Raw genomic sequence first — 20,556 nt, forward strand, 5'->3', positions numbered from 1 at the left:
GAATAGAGACCTTCCTGCTCGCTCTGCTATTGCCTATTATAGGTCAACGGTGGTTCAGATAAAGACCAGGCTTAAGTGACAAGTCTCTGTCATTCAGAATGACAGGTCCACAATCAGATGAAGAAAGCCAGAATAAATTGCAGGGGTGGAGGGTGAAAACACAGGCATGGTCAGAACTTAAATATTATGTCAGGCTTAACATGAGCTCTTCAATCAATGTAGCATTCTGCTAATACCTTTAGCCACTGTGAGCATGACTTAAATTCCCTGAAGGGCTCAGAATGGACTTAAGATCAGACTCTAATTACAGCTGCTGTGTTGACCCCATTCCCTGTCCCAGTCTCATAAAGTACAGTAACATTTAAATACATAATGCAACTGTGGATCCCCGTATTTTGTAATACAACCACCTAATTTCCTAACAAAAAAGGTACGGCGGCGGTGCCATGGGACAGAGATCATATCAGGTACTAAATGGTAAGCATTTTTATGTACTTGGTATTTAGAAGATACTCCAAAGTAATTAAAACAATATCCTGGAATTACCATGGTACTTTTTTTTTGCTAGTGTTGATAGTTACCTAAATCAAGCTAAGACTATTAGTTGTATATTTAAAAGGTTTCTGAGATGGCAAATGACAAATAAACTTATAAAAATAATTAATGTCATGTGGTTTAACCATCAAGTAAAAAGCAATAACACATTTTCCTTACACATTGAATTTATATAGACATCTTAATAATAATTTTCAAAAAGTTTTAAAATATATTTAAGGTAAAAAATATTTTTACTAATTAATTTGGTAACACTTTACAATAAGGTTTAATTTATTAACATTACTGTATTAACTAACATGAACTAACCATGAGCAATACATTTATTGATGTTTTTGTTCATCTTTTTCAACGTTAGTCAGTAAAAATACAGCCGTTCATTGTTTGTTCATGTTACTTCACAGTGCATTAACTAATGGTAACAAATAAAACTTTTATTTTTAATAATGTATCAATAAATGTTGAAATTAACATTAACAAAGATTAAATGCTGAAGAAGGGCAGTTCATTTCCAGTTCATGTTAACTAATGTAGTTAACTAATGAAACCTTATTGTAAAGTGTTACCATTAATTTATTTAAATAAAGTAAATTAACTACGAATTATTAATTCATAAATATCGTTACATATTTGGGAGTCCCACCACATGATTGGGAGTTCACAACTCGATTGTCATATAATTTTTAAAGTTTTAGGACTACCTGACCTTGACACAGTCATAATGGTTTACAGGGGTCCTCTCAATTTCATTACTTTATTGAGACATTATGTTTTTACTTTCCGTGCCCCAAAACATAAGAATTATGCTCGTCATAGAAGATGTGTATTCAAGTCATTGTACTAAAGACATTTAATACATAATTAACATTTTTGAAAAAATAGATCTGCACAAAAAAATTGTCGTTGACCCTATGGTATGTTTAAGGTCTACACAAAACTCAACATGGATCAAACAGGATTAACTGCTGAACAAACAGTGTGCGCTTGTGTTGGTGTCAACAGTCACAGTGCAAAGTGCATTGGCTCACATGTTATTTCGGTCTCTGAAACCAAAAGCTAAGGGGAGGGCTGAGCATCCCAACTCACAAGCACATTCAGACATACTGCGGGAGCTATTTTAAAATCCTCCTCTGCTCAAGTCGAGGAACCGTCAGGATAGGGTTATGACTGCACATGAAACACTCCATACAATGTTCATATAATGTTTTTTACATACTTTTGATTTATAGGCTAATTGGGTCCAAGGGTTTGTGATTTGACATACAAAACCACATGACTGCTTTCTACAGTGAGATTTCAGGAGGATGGTGGAGACACATGGTCTGCATGGGTCTGATGCGAAGTATCGTGGACAATTACACCATCTGCATTAAAATAAATGGGTGAAACTATAAAAGCCTTAAAGTAATAGCCAACGGTAAGATGGATGGACTAACTCCAGCGGATGTAGAGTCGCTACCACTGTCTATTGATGTTTCCTGAAATATTGGGCCATTACATCCACTGTGTAAGGTTGCACAGCAGTGACCAATTCAAGTGCATGCTGCTCTCCACGGGGAGAGTGAAATAATCCACTTCTATCCCAGAGAATATGTTTGATAGGAATCTCTATAGGTCGGTCCTCTGCACACTCAAATCTGCTGCTAATTCAACTGAATGCATCAAACACACATTATATTTTTGAGATTTGGATGACATTATCAGATGCTTTTCCTGAACCAAAGAAAATCCTTTAATCTCCACCATAACGAGAAGAACATAATATTATAGGACCTGTTTCCCTACATTCACAATGGATGCTTCTCTACAGTATACCAACGAACATGAATCCACATCAGTTAAAAGACAAAAAAACACACCACGTTACCTTTGATCCATCCAAGCTGATGATCCTGTACACGTTCCTGGTACTGTCATAGAAGTAAGATACAGTGACCGCATGTTTGCTGGTGGGCATCCAGTTCTTCTTAGTGCTGGGGTCTATCTGGAAGACGTGTGCCCGGGTGCTGTAGATGGGCTGTTCCCTGAAAGGTAGGAAAAAAAAGTGGTGAACCTCTTTGTGCCTGAGCACCGTTGTCTCTCCGATTCCGCCAGGCGCGCTGGAACGTCCCGGTAGACGGATCACCATTTCTTCAGCCTCCATCTTGCTGCTGATCACCACTGCTTGAACCCAGGTAGAAACCTGGGTCTTGCCTAAGCAATCAGACACATTGGTGCCCTGCTAACAGTGCAAGGCGACCATTCAACGCCCTGCTGATATGGAAATGCCAGCTGTTTGGCTGGGGCAGTGTGGGACGGACACTAAATATAGTCAGGGTCGCAGTAATCTGTGCAGTCCCACCCCTACTGACTTGATCTTTGCTGTTGGAAGTTGGAAGTATCGGGGCTCTTTTCCTAGACACCCTAGCTTCATTTGATAATCACACATAGACAAAGGTAACGTAATTAATAGATAAACTAATTCTGTGCATTACTTCTTTTAGTCTAAGACTATGGGTGGTTTCATAAACACCCCAGTCAAGTTTTTCAATGCTACATTTTAAGGTTCCGATAATGACACAAAAGAATAAACTCTGCAAAAAGATAGTTCATCATCACCATTTCAAACAAGGTTTCTCAAAAGATTTTGTCCATGCAATGAAAGTCAATGGGGTCGAAAACAACACTGGACGCCACTGACTTTCATTGTATGAACAAAAACAACACTGAGACATTTCTCAAAATATCTTCTTTTATGTTTCACAGAAGAAACAAGTGCAGGTTTGGAACAAAATGAGGGACAGTAAATGATGACAATTTTCATTTTTGGGTGGACTATCCCTTTAAGCAATTAATCACCTTGGAGGCCATGCACAGAGAAAAACGAAGGTCAGTTTTGTGAATGTTATCTTCACTTTGGGCAACAAAAAACAGAAAAGCATGTGGACCACAAGCAGGAAGGAATAATCACACTAGAATAATAGGCAATCATTGCTAAAGCGAACAAAATAAACCTAGAGCCCGAGTCAGATGAGCTGTCTCACTCTGAACTCTCTCATTCTTCTTAACACAATTACAGATTTATCCTCATTCAAAGTGATACATACATGTCATCAGCAATTCATCAGCAATTAGCATTCACATGGCAAAACTTCTCAGTAAGGTTAAATTAATGAAGTATAATAAACTAAAAAAATGTACAGCATTTATTAATATCAGTTGCACTACAGAACATTAAGGTAAACATTAATACATTTTCATTATTGAGAGAGTACATAAAAAAAAAAAAAAAAAAAATCAGTGTTCAAAATGTTCTTGCCATACCCTCATTTACTATGGAAAGTTTACAGTGATGATTTGGTTTAGTGGTAGATTTCAGATTCATTTCAAGCAGTAGCAAAGTAAAACAGCGCAAGTAACTTGCATAGAGTTTTATGTTTTAACCATAGAGATAGTGTCACAAGCTTGTCCTGTCTTGTTTTGCACTTGGGTGTTTTGTTGTTTTGAGCCATGTGCTCGTGTCCATTGTCTAGCCCCTCCCATCTTGTTATCTAGTTATTGGTTAATTTGTCCCACCTGTTGTGTTCGTTACCCTCCTTGTTTGTTCCCCTATTTAGTCTCCTTGTGTCAGTAGTCTTGTGCTGTTACGTTGTCTTATGTTCTTGTGTTTTCTTCCTAGTGTTTAAACCTGTTTAGTATTTGTTCTAGTGTTTTCCCCCACGTGGGAGTTTTGTTTATTCTTTGTACTTTTGTTTGGTTTGTTAATTAAAATCTTACCTTTGTTTCATCTGCATTTGAGTCCTCGTTTATGTTTCATGATTTAAACGTGACAGAACGTAACAGCCATTTGAGGACTCAGCAGTATGGATTCTCGCGGGCTTTCTCCTACCACATGGGACAGAGAGACTTTTAGAGGAACCCGGCTGGTCAAATTTAGGGGAACTCGTGGAGGACGTAGGGGAGGAGATACTAGAGGTGAGCACCGACAGCATTCTCCAGTTTGGTCATTCTCTGACCATGGACCGGCGAGGTTCAGCCCCAAACGTCTTTCTTCGCCTGTTCCCGTGGTTCCAGTGCCGATGGTTCCAATGCCGGTGGTTCCAGCGCCGATGGTCCCAGTGACCTCAGTGCCGGTGGTCCAGAGTTTGGGGACTCCAAAACGCAGGAGGAGAAGAAAGGCTTCCTCTGCAACTGTTCACATCCAGCCAGAGACCATTCACATCGCGTTTGCCCAGTCAGAGACTGTTCACGTCACGTCTGCCGAGTCTGTGTCACCGGGTAAGATGGCTGCCACTGAGTCTGTGTCCCCTGACAGAACGCCCGCTGAAACGTTGTTGGATTATTTTTCGATGCTGTTTAAGATCCTGGAGGTTCCCGGGAAGGTTCATATCACGCCTGCCCAGCCAGAGATTGTTCACGTCACGTCTGCCCAGCCAGAGACTGTTCACGTCACGCCTGCTCAGCCAGAGACTGTTCACGTCACGTCTGCCCAGCTAGAGACTGTTCACGTCACGTCTGCCCAGCTAGAGACTGTTCACGTCACGTCTGCCCAGTCAGAGACTGTTCACGTCACGTCTGCCCAGTCAGAGACGGTTCGCGTCACGTCTGCCCAGTCAGAGACGGTTCACGTCACATCTGCCCAGCCGGAGACTGTTCTCGTCGTGTCTGCCCAGCCAGAAACTGTTCACGTCATGCCTGCTGAGCCGGTGTCCCTGGACAAGATGGCCGTACAGCCGGTGCCTGTGCCTGAGCCGGTGGTGTCTGTTCCAGAGTCGGTGGTGTCTGTTCCAGTCCCTGAGCCGGTGGTGTCTGTTCCTGAGCCGGTGGTGTATGTTTCTGGGCCGGTGGCGTCTGTTCCTGAGCCTTCAGTGACCGCGACACTGGCCATTATGGCCACAGCCATGTGGTGTGTGTGGGCTACGCACACACTTGAGCCGGTGGTGTCTGTTTCTGAGCCGGTGGTGTCTGTTCCAGTCCCTGAGTCGGCGGTGTCTGTTCCCGAGCCGGCGGTGTCTGTTCCCGAGCCGGAGCCCGTGTCTGTCCCTGAGCCGGAGCCCGTGTCTGTCCCTGAGCCGGAGCCCGTGTCTGTCCCTGAGCCGGAGCCCGTGTCTGTCCCTGAGCCGGAGCCCGTGTCTGTCCCTGAGCCGGAGCCCGTGTCTGTCCCTGAGCCGGAGCCCGTGTCTGTCCCTGAGCCGGAGCCCGTGTCTGTCCCTGAGCCGGAGCCCGTGTCTGTCCCTGAGCCGGAGCCCGTGTCTGTCCCTGAGCCGGAGCCCGTGTCTGTCCCTGAGCCGGAGCCCGTGTCTGTCCCTGAGCCGGAGCCCGTGTCTGTCCCTGAGCCGGAGCCCGTGTCTGTCCCTGAGCCGGAGCCCGTGTCTGTCCCTGAGCCGGAGCCCGTGTCTGTCCCTGAGCCGGAGCCCGTGTCTGTCCCTGAGCCGGAGCCCGTGTCTGTCCCTGAGCCGGAGCCCGTGTCTGTCCCTGAGCCGGAGCCGTTGGTGCCCGTGTCTGTCCCTGAGCCGGAGCCGTTGGTGCCCGTGTCTGTCCCTGAGCCGGAGCCGTTGGTGCCAGTTCCAGTTCCAGTGCCGGAGCCGTTGGTGCCAGTTCCAGTTCCAGTGCCGGAGCCGTTGGTGCCAGTTCCAGTGCCGGAGCCGTTGGTGCCAGTTCCAGTGCCGGAGCCGTTGGTGCCAGTTCCAGTGCCTGAGCCGTTGGTGCCAGTTCCAGTGCCTGAGCCGTTGGTGCCAGTTCCAGAGCCGGAGCCGTTGGTGCCAGTTCCAGTGCCTGAGCCGTTGGTGCCAGTTCCAGTGCCTGAGCCGTTGGTGCCAGTTCCAGAGCCGGAGCCGTTGGTGCCAGTTCCAGAGCCGGAGCCGTTGGTGCCAGTTCCAGAGCCGGAGCCGTTGGTGCCAGTTCCAGAGCCGGAGCCGTTGGTGCCAGTTCCAGAGCCGGAGCCGTTGGTGCCAGTTCCAGAGCCGGAGCCGTTGGTGCCAGTTCCAGAGCCGGAGCCGTTGGTGCCAGTTCCAGAGCCGGAGCCGTTGGTGCCAGTTCCAGAGCCGGAGCCGTTGGTGCCAGTTCCAGAGCCGGAGCCGTTGGTGCCAGTTCCAGAGCCGGAGCCGTTGGTGCCAGTTCCAGAGCCGGAGCCGTTGGTGCCAGTTCCAGAGCCTGAGCCGTTGGTGCCAGTTACACCGCCCGAGGGGTCGCCGCCGTCCTGGCCGCCCGTTGGACTGTCGTCTCCGCCCTGGCCGCCCGTTGGACTGTCTCTGCCCTGGTCTGTCCCTCCAGTCCCGCCCTGGTCTGTCCCTCCAGTCCCGCCCTGGTCTGTCCCTCCAGTCCCGCCCTGGTCTGTCCCTCCAGTCCCGCCCTGGTCTGTCCCTCCAGTCTCGCCCTGGTCTGTCCCTCCAGTCTCGCCCTGGTCTGTCCCTCCAGTCCCGCCCTGGTCTGTCCCTCCCGTCCCGCCTTGGTCCGTCCCTCCGTCCCGCCTTGGTCCGTCCCTCCTGTCCTAGTGGAGCGTCTGGTAGCCGCTCCTTTAGGAGGGGGTTATGTCACAAGCTTGTCCTGTCTTGTTTTGCACTTGGGTGTTTTGTTGTTTTGAGCCATGTGCTCGTGTCCATTGTCTAGCCCCTCCCATCTTGTTATCTAGTTATTGGTTAATTTGTCCCACCTGTTGTGTTCGTTACCCTCCTTGTTTGTTCCCCTATTTAGTCTCCTTGTGTCAGTAGTCTTGTGCTGTTACGTTGTCTTATGTTCTTGTGTTTTCTTCCTAGTGTTTAAACCTGTTTAGTATTTGTTCTAGTGTTTTCCCCCACGTGGGAGTTTTGTTTATTCTTTGTACTTTTGTTTGGTTTGTTAATTAAAATCTTACCTTTGTTTCATCTGCATTTGAGTCCTCGTTTATGTTTCATGATTTAAACGTGACAGATAGAGGTCTAATATTTTTTTTCTTGTCATATTTTATGTTAACGACAGGTCTTTTCTTCTGTTGTGACTTACATTCGTGTGTAATGGATTTTCAAAAAAGAAAAATGCACATTTTAGTGCAAAAAACTGTTTATTCCCTTTCAAAGTAAAATTTCTATGATTAAGGTTTTTTGATTGTAGTGTCTGAACAATTATAGACAAGTTTGAAAACATTTCACACATGTTTTAGTGCTTTAGTAGTCTACACAATGAGTCTATACAGTTAGCATGATGTTAGCTCTTAACTGCTGGATCATGCTAGTTTTTCAAACTTGTGGGTCTGGGGTGATTTGTGCCAAAGGGCATGGGGTAAGTTGTGCCAGATCCAGACCACCTAGAGACCTACATACTTACAGGGGATAATCTTGAGAAGTGAGGAGATGCCTCATCATTGTTTGACTCAGGCCTGCCTGCTATTTGTTTAATTTAGCTAACACTGATTTCAGTTTTGAGTTTGCACTATGTTATTAAAGAGAAGTTTTATTCCGTTTTTAAGTGGCCTATGTCACAATAGGATGTTTAGAAATTAGCCTAGTCACTTTATTCTTATATGTTACATAATTGACAGACAGCGTTCTGTCAACAGGCATCTATTGCCAAAGCCTTTTTGCCTGAAATGATTCACAAATATCATATATTGTGTTGCTATGGTGCTCTAAATGGTTGCTAGGGCGTAGCTTGATAGCTTCACAATGATCCTGAGAGACTGATTGGTCGTCTGAGTAAAATGAGCCCGCCCCCTTGTCTCTATGACACTGTGATCCAGAGTTATGTTCAATACAAAATCCCTATGCAATTGACCATAGTAGGAAAAACGCATGCTATGGTATTCCAGGGTGACAATATCTAAATAACCCTTAAATGAGTAATTTTGTATTGAATTTATCTTGCTTTCATATAGCAGTATGGTTCATAACATTAAAGTGTTCTATTTTACTTCAGAAATCACTGGCACAATTTACCCCCAATGTATTCCCCCAAAGGCACAACTTCCCCCGCACCAGGGGCAAGTTGTGCCATGAGACCACTTTTTTCCCAAGAGCTATATTTCTGAAACAATTTATTTCAGATCCAAAGTTATTGTTCTCAGGGATGCACCACATCCTGAAATATATGTACACCCTTAAGTTGAAGGCATTACTGCCATGGACTCACTTTAAAGTCACTTTGAGTAAAAACTGGCACAACTCACCCCACTTTCCCCTACTTGGTTCTATACATTTGGTTGTTGATTGGATTTTGAGATGTGGGCGTTGCAGTCAAGAGCGGAGGCAGATAAACATGAGCTAAATGATTGGAGAAGTCCTACATATGTCATGTCACCAGAGAGAAGTCTGTTGTTTTCACCGGAAGGTCCAGTTATAACATTTTGATTTAACATTTTCTTAAATGAAGCACATGCACAGATGAGTTGCTCACAATAATATAACCTATAAAATAGGTTGAATTTTATTTCATCCTGACTAAAAAAAAAAAAAAGGTTGAATCTTGGAAACAATGAAATCAACTCATTGTTGATTCATGTACATTCATGAACTATTGTTAATGTATAATTTATAATTCATACAGACAATAAGAAGAAATTAACATAGACCAATATTTAAGTGCTGTGGTTCATGGTGATTTCATGTTAGCTACTGCAAGTTTAAAATATTCTAGCTGACCCATGAGTTTTTTAAGGCGACCATTATTTTTAGAACGTATCTCCTTATTATTTTCATGGCGACGCATCATGCTTGTCATGTGACACACCGCAGCCAGCGCCAGCCAAAGCTCAAAAGCACATTTGAAATTAGCAGTTGATCACGTGATGCACTGAACGCTCCAATCAAAGGGTTAACAATATTAAAGTACAGAACCTCAGTGTAAAGTGTTATTGGACAAACTTACCAATATTCAAAAGATCCTTATAGGGACAACTAACAATTGCACCAGGCTCAAAATTACTGACAATCTCAGCTTTATCTCTGGATACATAGATCATATACGACTAGGAGGATTACATGGGAAGTTCACTAATGCCCTTCAAGTTTCAGGGATGAGAAATGCTTTGCTTCAAAATCCAAATCCAAACACAGAGGGAAGCCCACTACAGTATAGCCTGCTCATTGACCCTTCCCCAACATACTACTTTAAAAGCAACTGGCCTCAAATCAATGTCAAAGGGCATATGTCTCCACTACTGTATGCTCAGTCATCCGCAGATGGAGCTTTTCCATAGCATTCCCATACCCTACACTCCTCTGACCCAATTCCACAGATAACACCCTTCAAATCCCAGAAAAAAAAATCCCATTCAATCCCAATTTACTCTAATATTTCATCCATCTTATTAAAACGTAGGATCAGAAGCGGGAAGTATAATGGGGGAAAGGGGGAAATATAACAAACACAGACGGTTTGTTGCTCCTATTCCCAGGATAATTAATCACCATATTCAATTACATTAGCGTGCTTCTAATCAGCTGCTGCTGGGCTGATGTGCAAGAATGAGAGAAATTGAGAAGGAAAAGGAAGGAAGAGGAGCAGGGATAGCTTAAGTGAGGCGAAGGAGAGAGAGAAATGCGGAGTACGGAGAAGTGCTTACGCTGCACCGTGGAGGCGGAAGATCTCTGAAGAGCATCAAAGGCTTGTTGCATAATTAGCATTTAAATTCTATTAAAATGCAGTTGCATTCACCATACATGGGTGCTTCACATGACATCACATGCTTCCATATGGGTCATAACCATTTAAAATGTAGTAACTTAAAATGTTTATATTGTGAATGCAATCCATTAGCCGAGCTTATTGGGACATTTCCATCCGAATTTGTTTGTGTATATAACCCACACATACTTTTCTCTGTTCTCACTCAAACTTATGAAGTAATGAATTAATGAATGAAACTTTAAATAGACTGGAACATATTGCTACATTATTACAGCTATTTTATTTCTGATTATGGTTAAAATGTATTTGCCTATGTACGTGTTTGGGTTCCATTTTCTATAATACATGTTCTCATATTGTTATAATTATGGTGTGGCAAACGTATTTGGTGTATATTAGAAAGAAAAAACAGATATCAAAGTAAAATCAAAATGGTTTAAATTGTAATAGCATTCAGTGTTGCTAAAACAAAATGTGAAATGCAGTCATTAAATAATGTACTTAATAATAGCTTTATCATTTCCATGCTGTAATGAAATGAAAATGTGTTGTGTCTTGTATAAAAAAAAAGGCTTTTTATATATTTGAGCAGTGTATCTGTCACACTATATGAAAGAAAATGTGAAAAACTATTCCAGTATCTTCCTTAGTAGCCAAACAGAATAAACGTTATGATTTTCATATCTTGTTTGCTAAGATTTTTCCATTTCACGTTTCATCAATTCATGCTTGAATGTCAACCACCCACACAGAAAACAGGATGGGGGAACAGCCTGAATTTAGAAAAGGAAAATGAAAACTTGATTTTATACCTAAATGTTTATGAACACACAAACCCTCAGAGCAATCTGAGAAAATGTGAATGTTACAAGCAATTATTAAACTATTTTGAACAGATTGGTCGTATCATCCATTGGATTCACAGTATCTTGAAGCCAAGACTGTCCGATTTTGAATGTAAATGATGTGGTCCATTATATAAGGAATCAAAAGCAGACAGTTCTGTATTAACATCAACGCTGTTGATCTCACACCACCCACCTTCAACAACCCACCACAATTCAGAGCAAGCAGTCTTTTTCATTTTCAACATCTGTCTTTCTGACCAAATAATAGAGCAACAATAAAGAACACCAAACTTCTGCCACACTTCAAACTTGAGTGATCTGTAATGGCATGTACATACGGATAATAAGCTATTTTGTTAGTTACATAACCTGGTAGCGTGATCAAGCTTGACTTTGAAAAGGTGCAATCATACCATTCAAATCATCTGTCCTAATAAGCAAAATAAGCTAATTGGATCACTTTTAATTTTGCAACAATGCACTGCTTATGAGAATTTTTTTGCATTCGTTCAGCAGGCCTATCACTCCCACTACTGTCTTAACAACGGCTGTTCAGTAATGTTAGCAAACTGCATAACAACCAAACACTTTATAGCATGTAATAAATTGAATTGTGAGCCACTGAATTGAGTAGGAAGTGGGAATGGTTTTCTCCAGAGTAATATACTCCCAGAACAGCCATTGAATCTTTCAACGGTTATAATTTAATTAAGAATGAAGAAGAGGGGACTTAAAGCAATTCAAGTAAAAAAAAAAAAAAATAATTATTAGATGGAAAATGCTTTGCAACCACAAGAAGATCCATCTTTATGTAATAACAAGATGATCACTTCCAGACGTTGACCAAAGACTACCCAGGGAACAATTTTGAGATTCTAAATAATATCTACATGCGGCGGGGAAGATTTTAGGTCATAGAGACCAGAACAAACTGTAAGCAGAAGACCCTTTAAGATTGAATAGCCATGTATAGGGTCACCTTTATTTCAAATCTATATTTCCAGCTGAGCTTTGGAAATTCCACTAGCATGTACATATATATCAGATGTCATTGCCAATATTGGCTTCAAAATTGTATTGATGAGGCTGTGCCATGCAGCGGTGCTCTGCTGAAATGTAGATTACATAAGCATGACGAGATTAAAGGCCTTTGGCACTGCAGCACATCAGTATAAGAAATTAGCTAATGTTCATTCTCATTCAGAGTAGCCTACATGCTTGTTATCATTTGCCAAAAAAATAATAATAGCCTACACACGGCTAACCAACAGACTGTGGTCTCAGTGGTCAAAAATTGTCGACCCAGTGAATGAAGAATAAACGATTAATTAAAAGTGTTTCCAAATAAATGAGTGTACACACTCACATAATAGTGTGGGTATGTTCTAGAAAAACTGTATCACAACATATTTTGACACATAATGCACATAAATATATTCAGCATTATAATACATTTTAATGCACAATATTAAGGACACTTAAGGCGTTCTTGAACATGAATAACTGCCCTTACATTCTGCCCTGTCCTCATAAGACCGGTGATAAAACCGTCAGGCTCTGCGCTGCCAATTCCTCCAGTATACGTTTTGCTATGTACATGCAACTTACCCCATGTTGATGTTTTTCCCTGCCGAGACGAGATGCGATTTGTGCTATTTACAAGCAACTTACCCCATGTTGATGTTTTTTTCCCTCCTGAGACGAGATGCGTTTTGTTGATCACCGAGTTTCTTCTTCAGGCTGAATGTAGAGGCTTTGGATGCGGTGCGCGCGGTCAGTCACATTATGAGCAGCGGCATTCTGCGTCTCTCATTACGCGCTCTGTATGTAGGCTGTCAGATGCACTAAACGAATCCCACGGCGAATAGCCCACCAATACTGCCCAATTTTAGCTAGTTTGCAATACGACGGGCTCACCTCGCATCTCTGCGGTTAGAATATGTGTTTTTGAAGAGCGCGAGGTAACGGTGGCGCTGGGGTGAATAAAGAGCCGCTGCCTCTCTCTCAGTGGGCGTGTGTGTGTGTGTGGCTCTAAAGATGAATCTGCTGTCAGTCGATGGTCATAACACATACCACACAATATTCCACAACAACGCCCCCTGGCACGCTCTTCTCCCATTAAAAAACACTTGCCACTTTTTCATCGTAGGATTTTGTGCCAATCATCATAATTCACATTGATTAGCCTATTTCCTTGTCATAATTGTATTGAAATGTAAATAAAATTGAATCCTAATTACTGGTTTTCAATATTCGTTTAACTCTGAAAATCTCTTAAAGGCATAGTTTACTCAAAATTGAAAATTCTGTTATCAATTTACTCGCCCTCATGTTTGTTCCAAACCTGTATGAACTTTCTTCCGTTGAACACAAAAGAAGATATTTTGAAGAATATTGACAGCACCCACTGACTTTGTAGGGAACAAAATACTGTGGTTACCAACGTTCTTTAAAATATCTTCTTTTGTGTTCAACAGAAAAGATAAATTCATAAAGGTTTGGAACAACATGAAAGTGAGTAAATGATGACAGTGTTTTAATTTTGAGGGAACTATCCCTTTAAAATTATCAAAACATATAATGAGAAATGAAGAGTAACCCCCTTTAAACGCTATTTCTTGTTTCCTCCGAGTGTAACCAGGGATTTTATACCTTTTATTTGGTGTTCTTGATTCTGGACATTTGTCTTTTTCTCTCTGTCTTCCTCACTTCTTGTCAATAACAAAACTAGCAAATGAGCTGTTGCACAGAATTATCACAGCCATAGGCAGCAGGCCGAAGGCTGATCACAGATCAACAGCATTGTAATGTTGCTTTTAAACAGTTCAAAAAGCAAGAGGTAATATCTGTGTTTCAGACAAAAAATGTGGATGTTAGCTTTATATATTTCTTCTCTGCCAATGAAATTTGTTCTGAAAGAAGAAGCAACCATCAAGCTTTCATCAAGAAACCCAACCAGTTTGAGAATGATCCTAGCAGAGGAAAATGCCCCAACTTTCAGAAAACCCTCTTTACCCCAGGCAAATCCACTCCACTTTCATTTCCACTTGCATAGTCTGGAACACAGTGAACAAAGAATACAGTTAAAAGTGGAATGCAGTGAACAAAGAGCACAGTGAAGCGTAAAACACTGTGAACATAGAACACAGTGAAAACCGCCAATGCTACAGCTTTGGGAAAATGGCAATGCGAGTGTACAAATATTTGTCACAACGACAACAAAGATATGAGTTTATATGCTTTTCAAACTGAGCAACTGCTGTAGTGTAGTTGTTATAAAGAAAGTAGTTAGCAAGTATAAAAAATATAGCCTACAACAATAATAAGAAAGAAAATAAATTCTATTTAAAATGTTGAACTTTGAGATATGAGCTTTGAAATTTATGCTGTAGAAGTAATGTTCAAGTAACGTGTACCACAGGCCCATATTTACTCATAAATTGGAAAAATAAATAAATAATCCATACGAAATTTCCAAGGAAACCAATGACAATTAGCCATCAGTGTTCACTTACAGATTAACTTCACGGAAGAGCACATATATATATATATATATATTTAAACATAAACGATTTAATTAATTATATTTTAGTGTAGAATTAAAAACATGTTTTTCCTACCACCCCATGTGTCGTAGCCACTGATCTACAGATCAGTGGTTGTCGCACGGGACTTTTATTTTGAAAACACAGGCTCGCGTTGACCCGGAAACAGAGGATAGGGTGTTTTGATATTTTTATACACGCTTGTTCTTCTCTCTCTTACTAAACCTGCCTTCCACACTGGTGAGTTTATTCAGTTATTATTACATAGAAGAATCGTATACAGTTATTAGAAACATTTTACTGTTGGTCTTAAACAGTTAGCAAGCAAAGCTAGCAAATTGCTATAATGTCTAGCGCTCGCCGGCTAACGTTAATCGGCTGTATGCTATAATTAATTAATTTTTGTTACTTACTTTAGTGATCGTTTTGGGACACCACGAAAATATCTCAATTAAAATTTGATCACGAACCACTGTAAATGCAGTGATTTTCCACTGTCATTTGCTTGAGTGTCGTTAACTTTACAATGGACATTGTAACAATTAAAACCACAGATAAAATGGTTAGAATAACAATCTGTTTTCACACTGTTGTCAGACATCTGTTTATTTGTTGTGATATTGTTTGTGAAAGTGCAGGCAGTAGATTTTTGCTCTGGCTGAGGAGGAGGATGTTCCCTAGAGCTTATGTCTTCTCCCATAAAGATGGGCTAGTCTCTGAACATTTATTCCAGCACATTCTACCTCACACTGTGTCTCAGCAACGGAGAGCTGAAGGCCATCTGAATGTAACAAAGTTAGTGAATATTCATCAGTTAAGTGACATTGGTTGTGTGTTTGAAATTCTTCAGATATTCTGTGAATTCATTTGATTAATTCATTGTCTATCACCTTAGCTTCAGTGGTCCACCAATGAATGTTCCTCGTTTGATTCCAACTTACCAACGGACACCAGTGGAGCTGCCGGATGTCCATTGCAGTCCAAATAGAGTAACAGGAAGCAACAGAAAGTGAGCAGCACTGTGGCATTTTGAACACGTGACCACAAACCACTGGAAATTCTTGTTGCTAATCTTTATTTCAATCAATGGGACGTTTTAAATTCTCTGCCTTAAGCAGCATGTCTTTTACTGTGCCAGGAGAAGGAGACACAATCACAGTGAGAATGACCTGAAGAAACAGCGCTTCAGTTCTCCGGGTCCTAGCAACCAGCCTGCCAGAAATGCCAACTTTGCCTCCCAACCGGTGGCTGGACCAGTGACGGGCAGAGACGTGTGTAATTCTTATATCAGTGTCCCCGCATACTCATCTCCCACCTCTAAACCAGCAGGCTGTGTGCCGTCTTTGAGAGAGGGTTCCCATCAGAGCACCTTAAACCCATCGTCAGTCAATGATAAGGTGAATATGCAGATGAAAGCCATAAATTCTGACTGACTTACACACTTAAAACTAAAGGTCTTTATTGGCATTAATGCTTCCATGAAGAACCTTTCCATTGCACAAAAAGTTATTTATAGTGAAAAGAGTTCTTTAGATTATTAAAATGTTCTCTACACTAAGAAAATAAGGACTGTTGACTGAAAGGTTCTTTTGGAAACCCAGAATGGGTCTTCAATGGCATCCAAAACCCTCTTTTGGAACCTTTTTAAGAGTCTAGTCATATTACCTTTATTTGAGGCAAAGTGTAGAATAGAGAAGTACATTTATTTGTACAATATTATATTTATTGTTCTTCGCCCACAGCTAAGTCAGCAGATTCTCGACCTGTTTCATGCTTGTGAGCAACAGAGTGATGATCTGGAGAAGAAGGAAAATTGTCGAGCAGTGCTGCAGAGGGACATCCAGACAATCTTCCCAGGTACATTACACTCATTTTTGCAGAAATTATGATTGGGATCTTCTCTAGTCATAGCGTCATGTGCGTTCTTCATGAAATTGAGCTACTTTTCTCTACTTTTGGTATAGGTGCACGAGTCTTCTTGGGCGGGTCATCTCTAAATGGCTTTGGTAGTCGCACCAGTGATGCTGATCTTTGTCTTGTCTTTCAAGAAGGAAGTGTAAGTGTATTCTAGAGGACGAATGCTTTGTGTTTTTATTCTGTCCAAATGGTTTCTATACTAATTGTTCGGGCTTTACTGTCTTAGATTTAACTCTCTACATGCTCCTCCGTAGGGAAACAACAGAACAGATGCGGTATATGTTCTTAGTCTTGTGAGGAAATTGTTTTACCAGCTGTGTAAGTGTTTTGCCATGAATTTGTCTACATTAGTTTCACATTCTATTCACAATGGCTTTGTTACGTTCACTAATATGGCATGATTGCTGTTTCACAGCTTACATTGAGAGGCCTCAGCTCATCAGAGCCAAAGTGCCCATTCTAAAGTTCAGGGACAGAGTCAGGTAAGTCCTTTAAACTTTTGTGTTGTATACATTACTGTTTAAACAATAGTTTTTAAAGAAATGTATACTTTCATTTAGCAAGGATCATATTAAATGGATAAAAAGTGACAGTAAAAACTTTTATATTTACAAAAGATTTTTATTTCAAATAAATGCTGTTCCTTTAAACTTTGTATTCATCAAAGAATACTGACAATACCACCACTAACAACAAAAAACTAAGCATATTAAGCACATTGATAATAATAATAAGAAATGTTTCTTGAGCACCAAATCAGCATATTAGAATGATTTCTGATGGACATGTATGGAAGCTTGTTTCCGCCACAGAATAAAACATTTTAAAAGATAATTGTGACTTTTTATCTCAGATTTGCGAGTTTACATCTCGCAACTCTGACTTTATTTCTCAGAATTGCGAGTCATTAAGTCAGAATTGCGAGATATAAACTCACAATTGCGAGAAATAAACTTGTAATTCTGACTCTTTTTTTTTCCGCAATTGCGAGTTTATATCTCGCAATTCTGACTTTATAACTCGCAATTACGACTTTATATCATGCGATTGTGAGATAAAAAGTCGCAATTTTTTTTTTTACATTTTTTATTCTGTGGTGGAAACCAGCTTCCATAAATCATGTGCTACTGAATACATTTTTTAAATATAATTAAATTGAAAACGGTTATTGTACAGTGTAATAATAGTTAACCGTTTTACTGTTCTATTGTATTTTTGAACAAATAAATGCAGCCTTGTTGAGCATAAGAGGAACATTTAAAAAGTCTTACTTTGAACAGTAGTGTACTACATACAAAGAATGACAAAGACAAATGTAGCAGACAAACAGGTTTGGTTGTTTGCTGGGAAGTCATTATATAAGACAATGTTAACTGAAAACAAAAGTTCAATACAACAGCTAACCACAGTTTTTCTGGAATTCTTTTGCATACCAGTGGTGTGGAGTTTGACTTGAACTTCAACAACACTGTTGGTATCAGAAACACCTTCTTACTGCGGACGTATGCCTATGGTAAGTTCAGAATTGTGCCTAATTGAGATCTTTGTGAACATTTTTAATTGTTTCTGGTTTTGTATTTATTTCAGTCGAAAAACGTGTCCGTCCTATCATCCTTGTAATAAAGAAATGGGCCAATCACCACTGCATCAATGATGCCAGCCGAGGAACGCTGAGCAGCTACACACTGGTTCTTATGATCCTGCACTACCTTCAGAGTAAGTCTTTTTTTGGGGATTGTTAAGATCTAATGCACAAAACTATTATTATGAGCACCAAATCTGCAAACTTAGAAGCTTTCTTATGTTATGCTTTTGTTCTGTTCTAAATGTTTCTACCTCATATAGCCCTTCCGGAACCTGTCATTCCATGCCTCCAAAGGGATTATCCAGTGAGCAAATTATCTAATAAATGAATGAATGAATGAATTATGCATAATTTTTTTTTCCTGCTTTTTAAATTCTTGCTGAAACCACTTCTTGCAGGAATGCTTCAACCCTAAGATGGACATTCATCTTGTGCCAAATGGACCAAGCAATATTCCAGCCTTTGTGTCTAAAAACCAGTCGTCACTGGGAGACTTGCTCTTGGGTTTTCTGAAGTACTATGCCACTGTCTTCAAGTAAGTAACATTATTGATTTCATAGCACAAGTCAAACCTATATTTAGGGCAAAACAAGAAAACATTCTAAAAATATCCTTCACTAGTAAGCTATTAAATGCATGTGGAAATTAGTTTTAGTTCACGCATTTTGTATCCCACCTGATTCATTTTGTCGTCTTTGAATTTTTAGTGCAATTGCATAATAAGTGTCAATCAAATGCGTAATATTTCTTTTCTAGTTTACATAGCAGGTTAGATTCACCTGTTATAGACCGGGGCCAATGCTGCTAACAAAAGCTAACCTAAATCTAAGCCACCTGCAAGGCTCCTGTTTCATGTCACTTTGCTAGATTGACAACAGCAGGTGAACTTCTGCCTTTCCCTGGTCCAGATGGCCTGCTCTAATGTTCATAACACTTGATATGTGCATGTGCTTCTTTGAATAAACAAGTCTGAATGCATTGACATTGACAAGCATGTCTTTACGGTTCATTGTGATGTTTCCACAGATGGGATAAGTGTGTGATCTCTGTGCGTGAGGCAAAAACTTTCCCCAAGAACCGCTGCCGAGAATGGAGGGATAAGTTTGTCTGTGTAGAAGGTACACATTCACAGAATCTTTGTACATCATGCACTGAAAGAATATGCAAGTATGACAGTGGTTTACTGTTATTAACGTTTCTTTATCCCTTAGAACATGAATATTTATACTTTGTTTCAGAGCCATTTGATCGTACAAACACAGCCAGAGCCGTTCATGAGAAAATTAAGTTTGATGCCATTAAAGCAGAATTTACAGAGGTAAGCCAGTGTTAAAATATAAATATATGTTTAATATTAAAATATAATACATTTTTAATACATATGATAAACTAAATTTGGTAAAGTCGCAAATATAAGCATGTCAGTGTTATACGGTATAAAATTTCATGTATTATGCCATATTTCTATAAAGGTTTCTCAAAGAGTGAAATCTGAAAGTATATGCAGTATATGCATTTATGCTCCATAATGCATGTTCTGTTTTAAGAAAGCAAAAAATGTCTTGAGGAATGGGGAAATAATGAACTGGAATGTGTTGTTACATTTGCAAAAACAAATGTGAACAAACCTTTTGCAACAGCACTGAGTTCATGTTTGGTAATGTAAGCTCTTTAATTGGTCATTTACAGTCCTACCAGGTTCTGCAGCTGAGAAAAGATCTCAACAGCATCCTGCCCATCAAAAACACAAGACCAAAAAGATAGTCAGACTTTAGGCTGCCCCCAGATAAGTAAGAATGAACATACAGAATGGATTAAACCTGGAGTCCCCAAATACCATCCTGACATTGTGAGAAGAAATGCTTTACTCTTTTACAAGGGCTTTTGGATATACTGGACCTTTTGGAACGTGTTGAGCCAAATCCAATAAGCTGACGGGGATATAATCAGGTCGACCCTGAGCATCAGTGTCTATGTTTGAGATGTACATGTTATGTAACGTCAGAGACTGAGCAATATCTTTTTCCCATATGGAATACAGTTTATATTCATTAAATAAATGTATTGTTGCAAAACATTTATTTTGTGAGCAATTTTTGGTTTATTAGCCAGTATAATCATTTTTCAGCTCACTGAAATAAATTAAAGCAGAAAAAGTCTAATCTTGCTTTATGCACAACTTTTCTGTCTTTCTGATCTTTGTTTTCCTCAAAAACCCCAAATTGTTGAAAAAAAGAAAGAAAAAATGTTCCTGGCAAATGACTACTTTTACCTGAACATTTACAGTGTTGGGTTTTCTTTTTATGTTCTGTCATGTTTGTATAGTTGTATATGTACAGTCTTTTAAATGTTTATTTAAGTAATTAAAATGTCACTATGGAATTGTATTTTGCCTTTTGTCTCTAATTTAGTGTTCTTCTATTTCTCTCTCTTTTTTTGTGCTATTGTTAAATTCAGATAGAGAAATGAGAAAGCGATTTTATGTAGAACTGGTAAAACCTCTACGTTTCCTATTTTAAGGTAAATT

General features: G+C 40.3%; 2 protein-coding genes across 9 annotated transcripts in view; one reads left to right on the forward strand and one right to left on the reverse strand.

Annotated features, from left to right (window-relative positions):
- Positions 1-13,003, reverse strand: part of homer1b (homer scaffold protein 1b) — a 36,426-nt gene extending 23,423 nt beyond the window's left edge. Inside the window, exons 1-2 of one of the 3 annotated variants that reach the window (XM_081365814.1) lie at positions 12,654-13,003; positions 2,423-2,579 (exon numbers count right to left, since the gene is read on the reverse strand). In XM_081365814.1, coding sequence (XP_081221940.1) covers positions 2,423-2,579; positions 12,654-12,658 — 162 coding nt within the window. In that variant the 5' untranslated portion in view covers positions 12,659-13,003. Of the gene's footprint in view, positions 1-2,422; positions 2,838-12,590 lie in introns of those variants that run through there. The other 2 variants (XM_081365815.1, XM_081365813.1) reach the window with 2 other exon arrangements.
- A 1,675-nt stretch (positions 13,004-14,678) lies between these two features.
- On the forward strand, positions 14,679-20,416 carry tent2 (terminal nucleotidyltransferase 2). Of its 6 annotated transcripts, none has more exons than XM_081365821.1 (16): positions 14,679-14,767; positions 15,166-15,322; positions 15,423-15,536; positions 15,666-15,924; positions 16,270-16,384; positions 16,492-16,583; positions 16,699-16,762; positions 16,860-16,926; positions 17,881-17,957; positions 18,032-18,160; positions 18,290-18,333; positions 18,428-18,564; positions 19,056-19,147; positions 19,268-19,347; positions 19,719-19,819; positions 19,909-20,415. In XM_081365821.1, exons 2-15 carry the CDS (start codon positions 15,198-15,200, stop codon positions 19,791-19,793), a joined length of 1,470 nt encoding a protein of 489 aa, XP_081221947.1. In that variant the 5' UTR covers positions 14,679-14,767; positions 15,166-15,197; the 3' UTR covers positions 19,794-19,819; positions 19,909-20,415. The 6 variants fall into 6 exon arrangements, with proteins under 6 accessions (XP_081221947.1, XP_081221946.1, XP_081221945.1 ...); XM_081365819.1 differs by having other exon boundaries at positions 14,680-14,767; positions 15,166-15,340; XM_081365822.1 differs by having other exon boundaries at positions 14,690-14,767; positions 15,161-15,322.
- The last annotated feature ends 140 nt before the right edge of the window (positions 20,417-20,556 follow it).

This window comes from Scardinius erythrophthalmus (genome assembly GCF_964197995.2).
Source record: "Scardinius erythrophthalmus genome assembly, chromosome: 5".
Lineage (NCBI taxonomy): Eukaryota > Metazoa > Chordata > Actinopteri > Cypriniformes > Leuciscidae > Scardinius > Scardinius erythrophthalmus.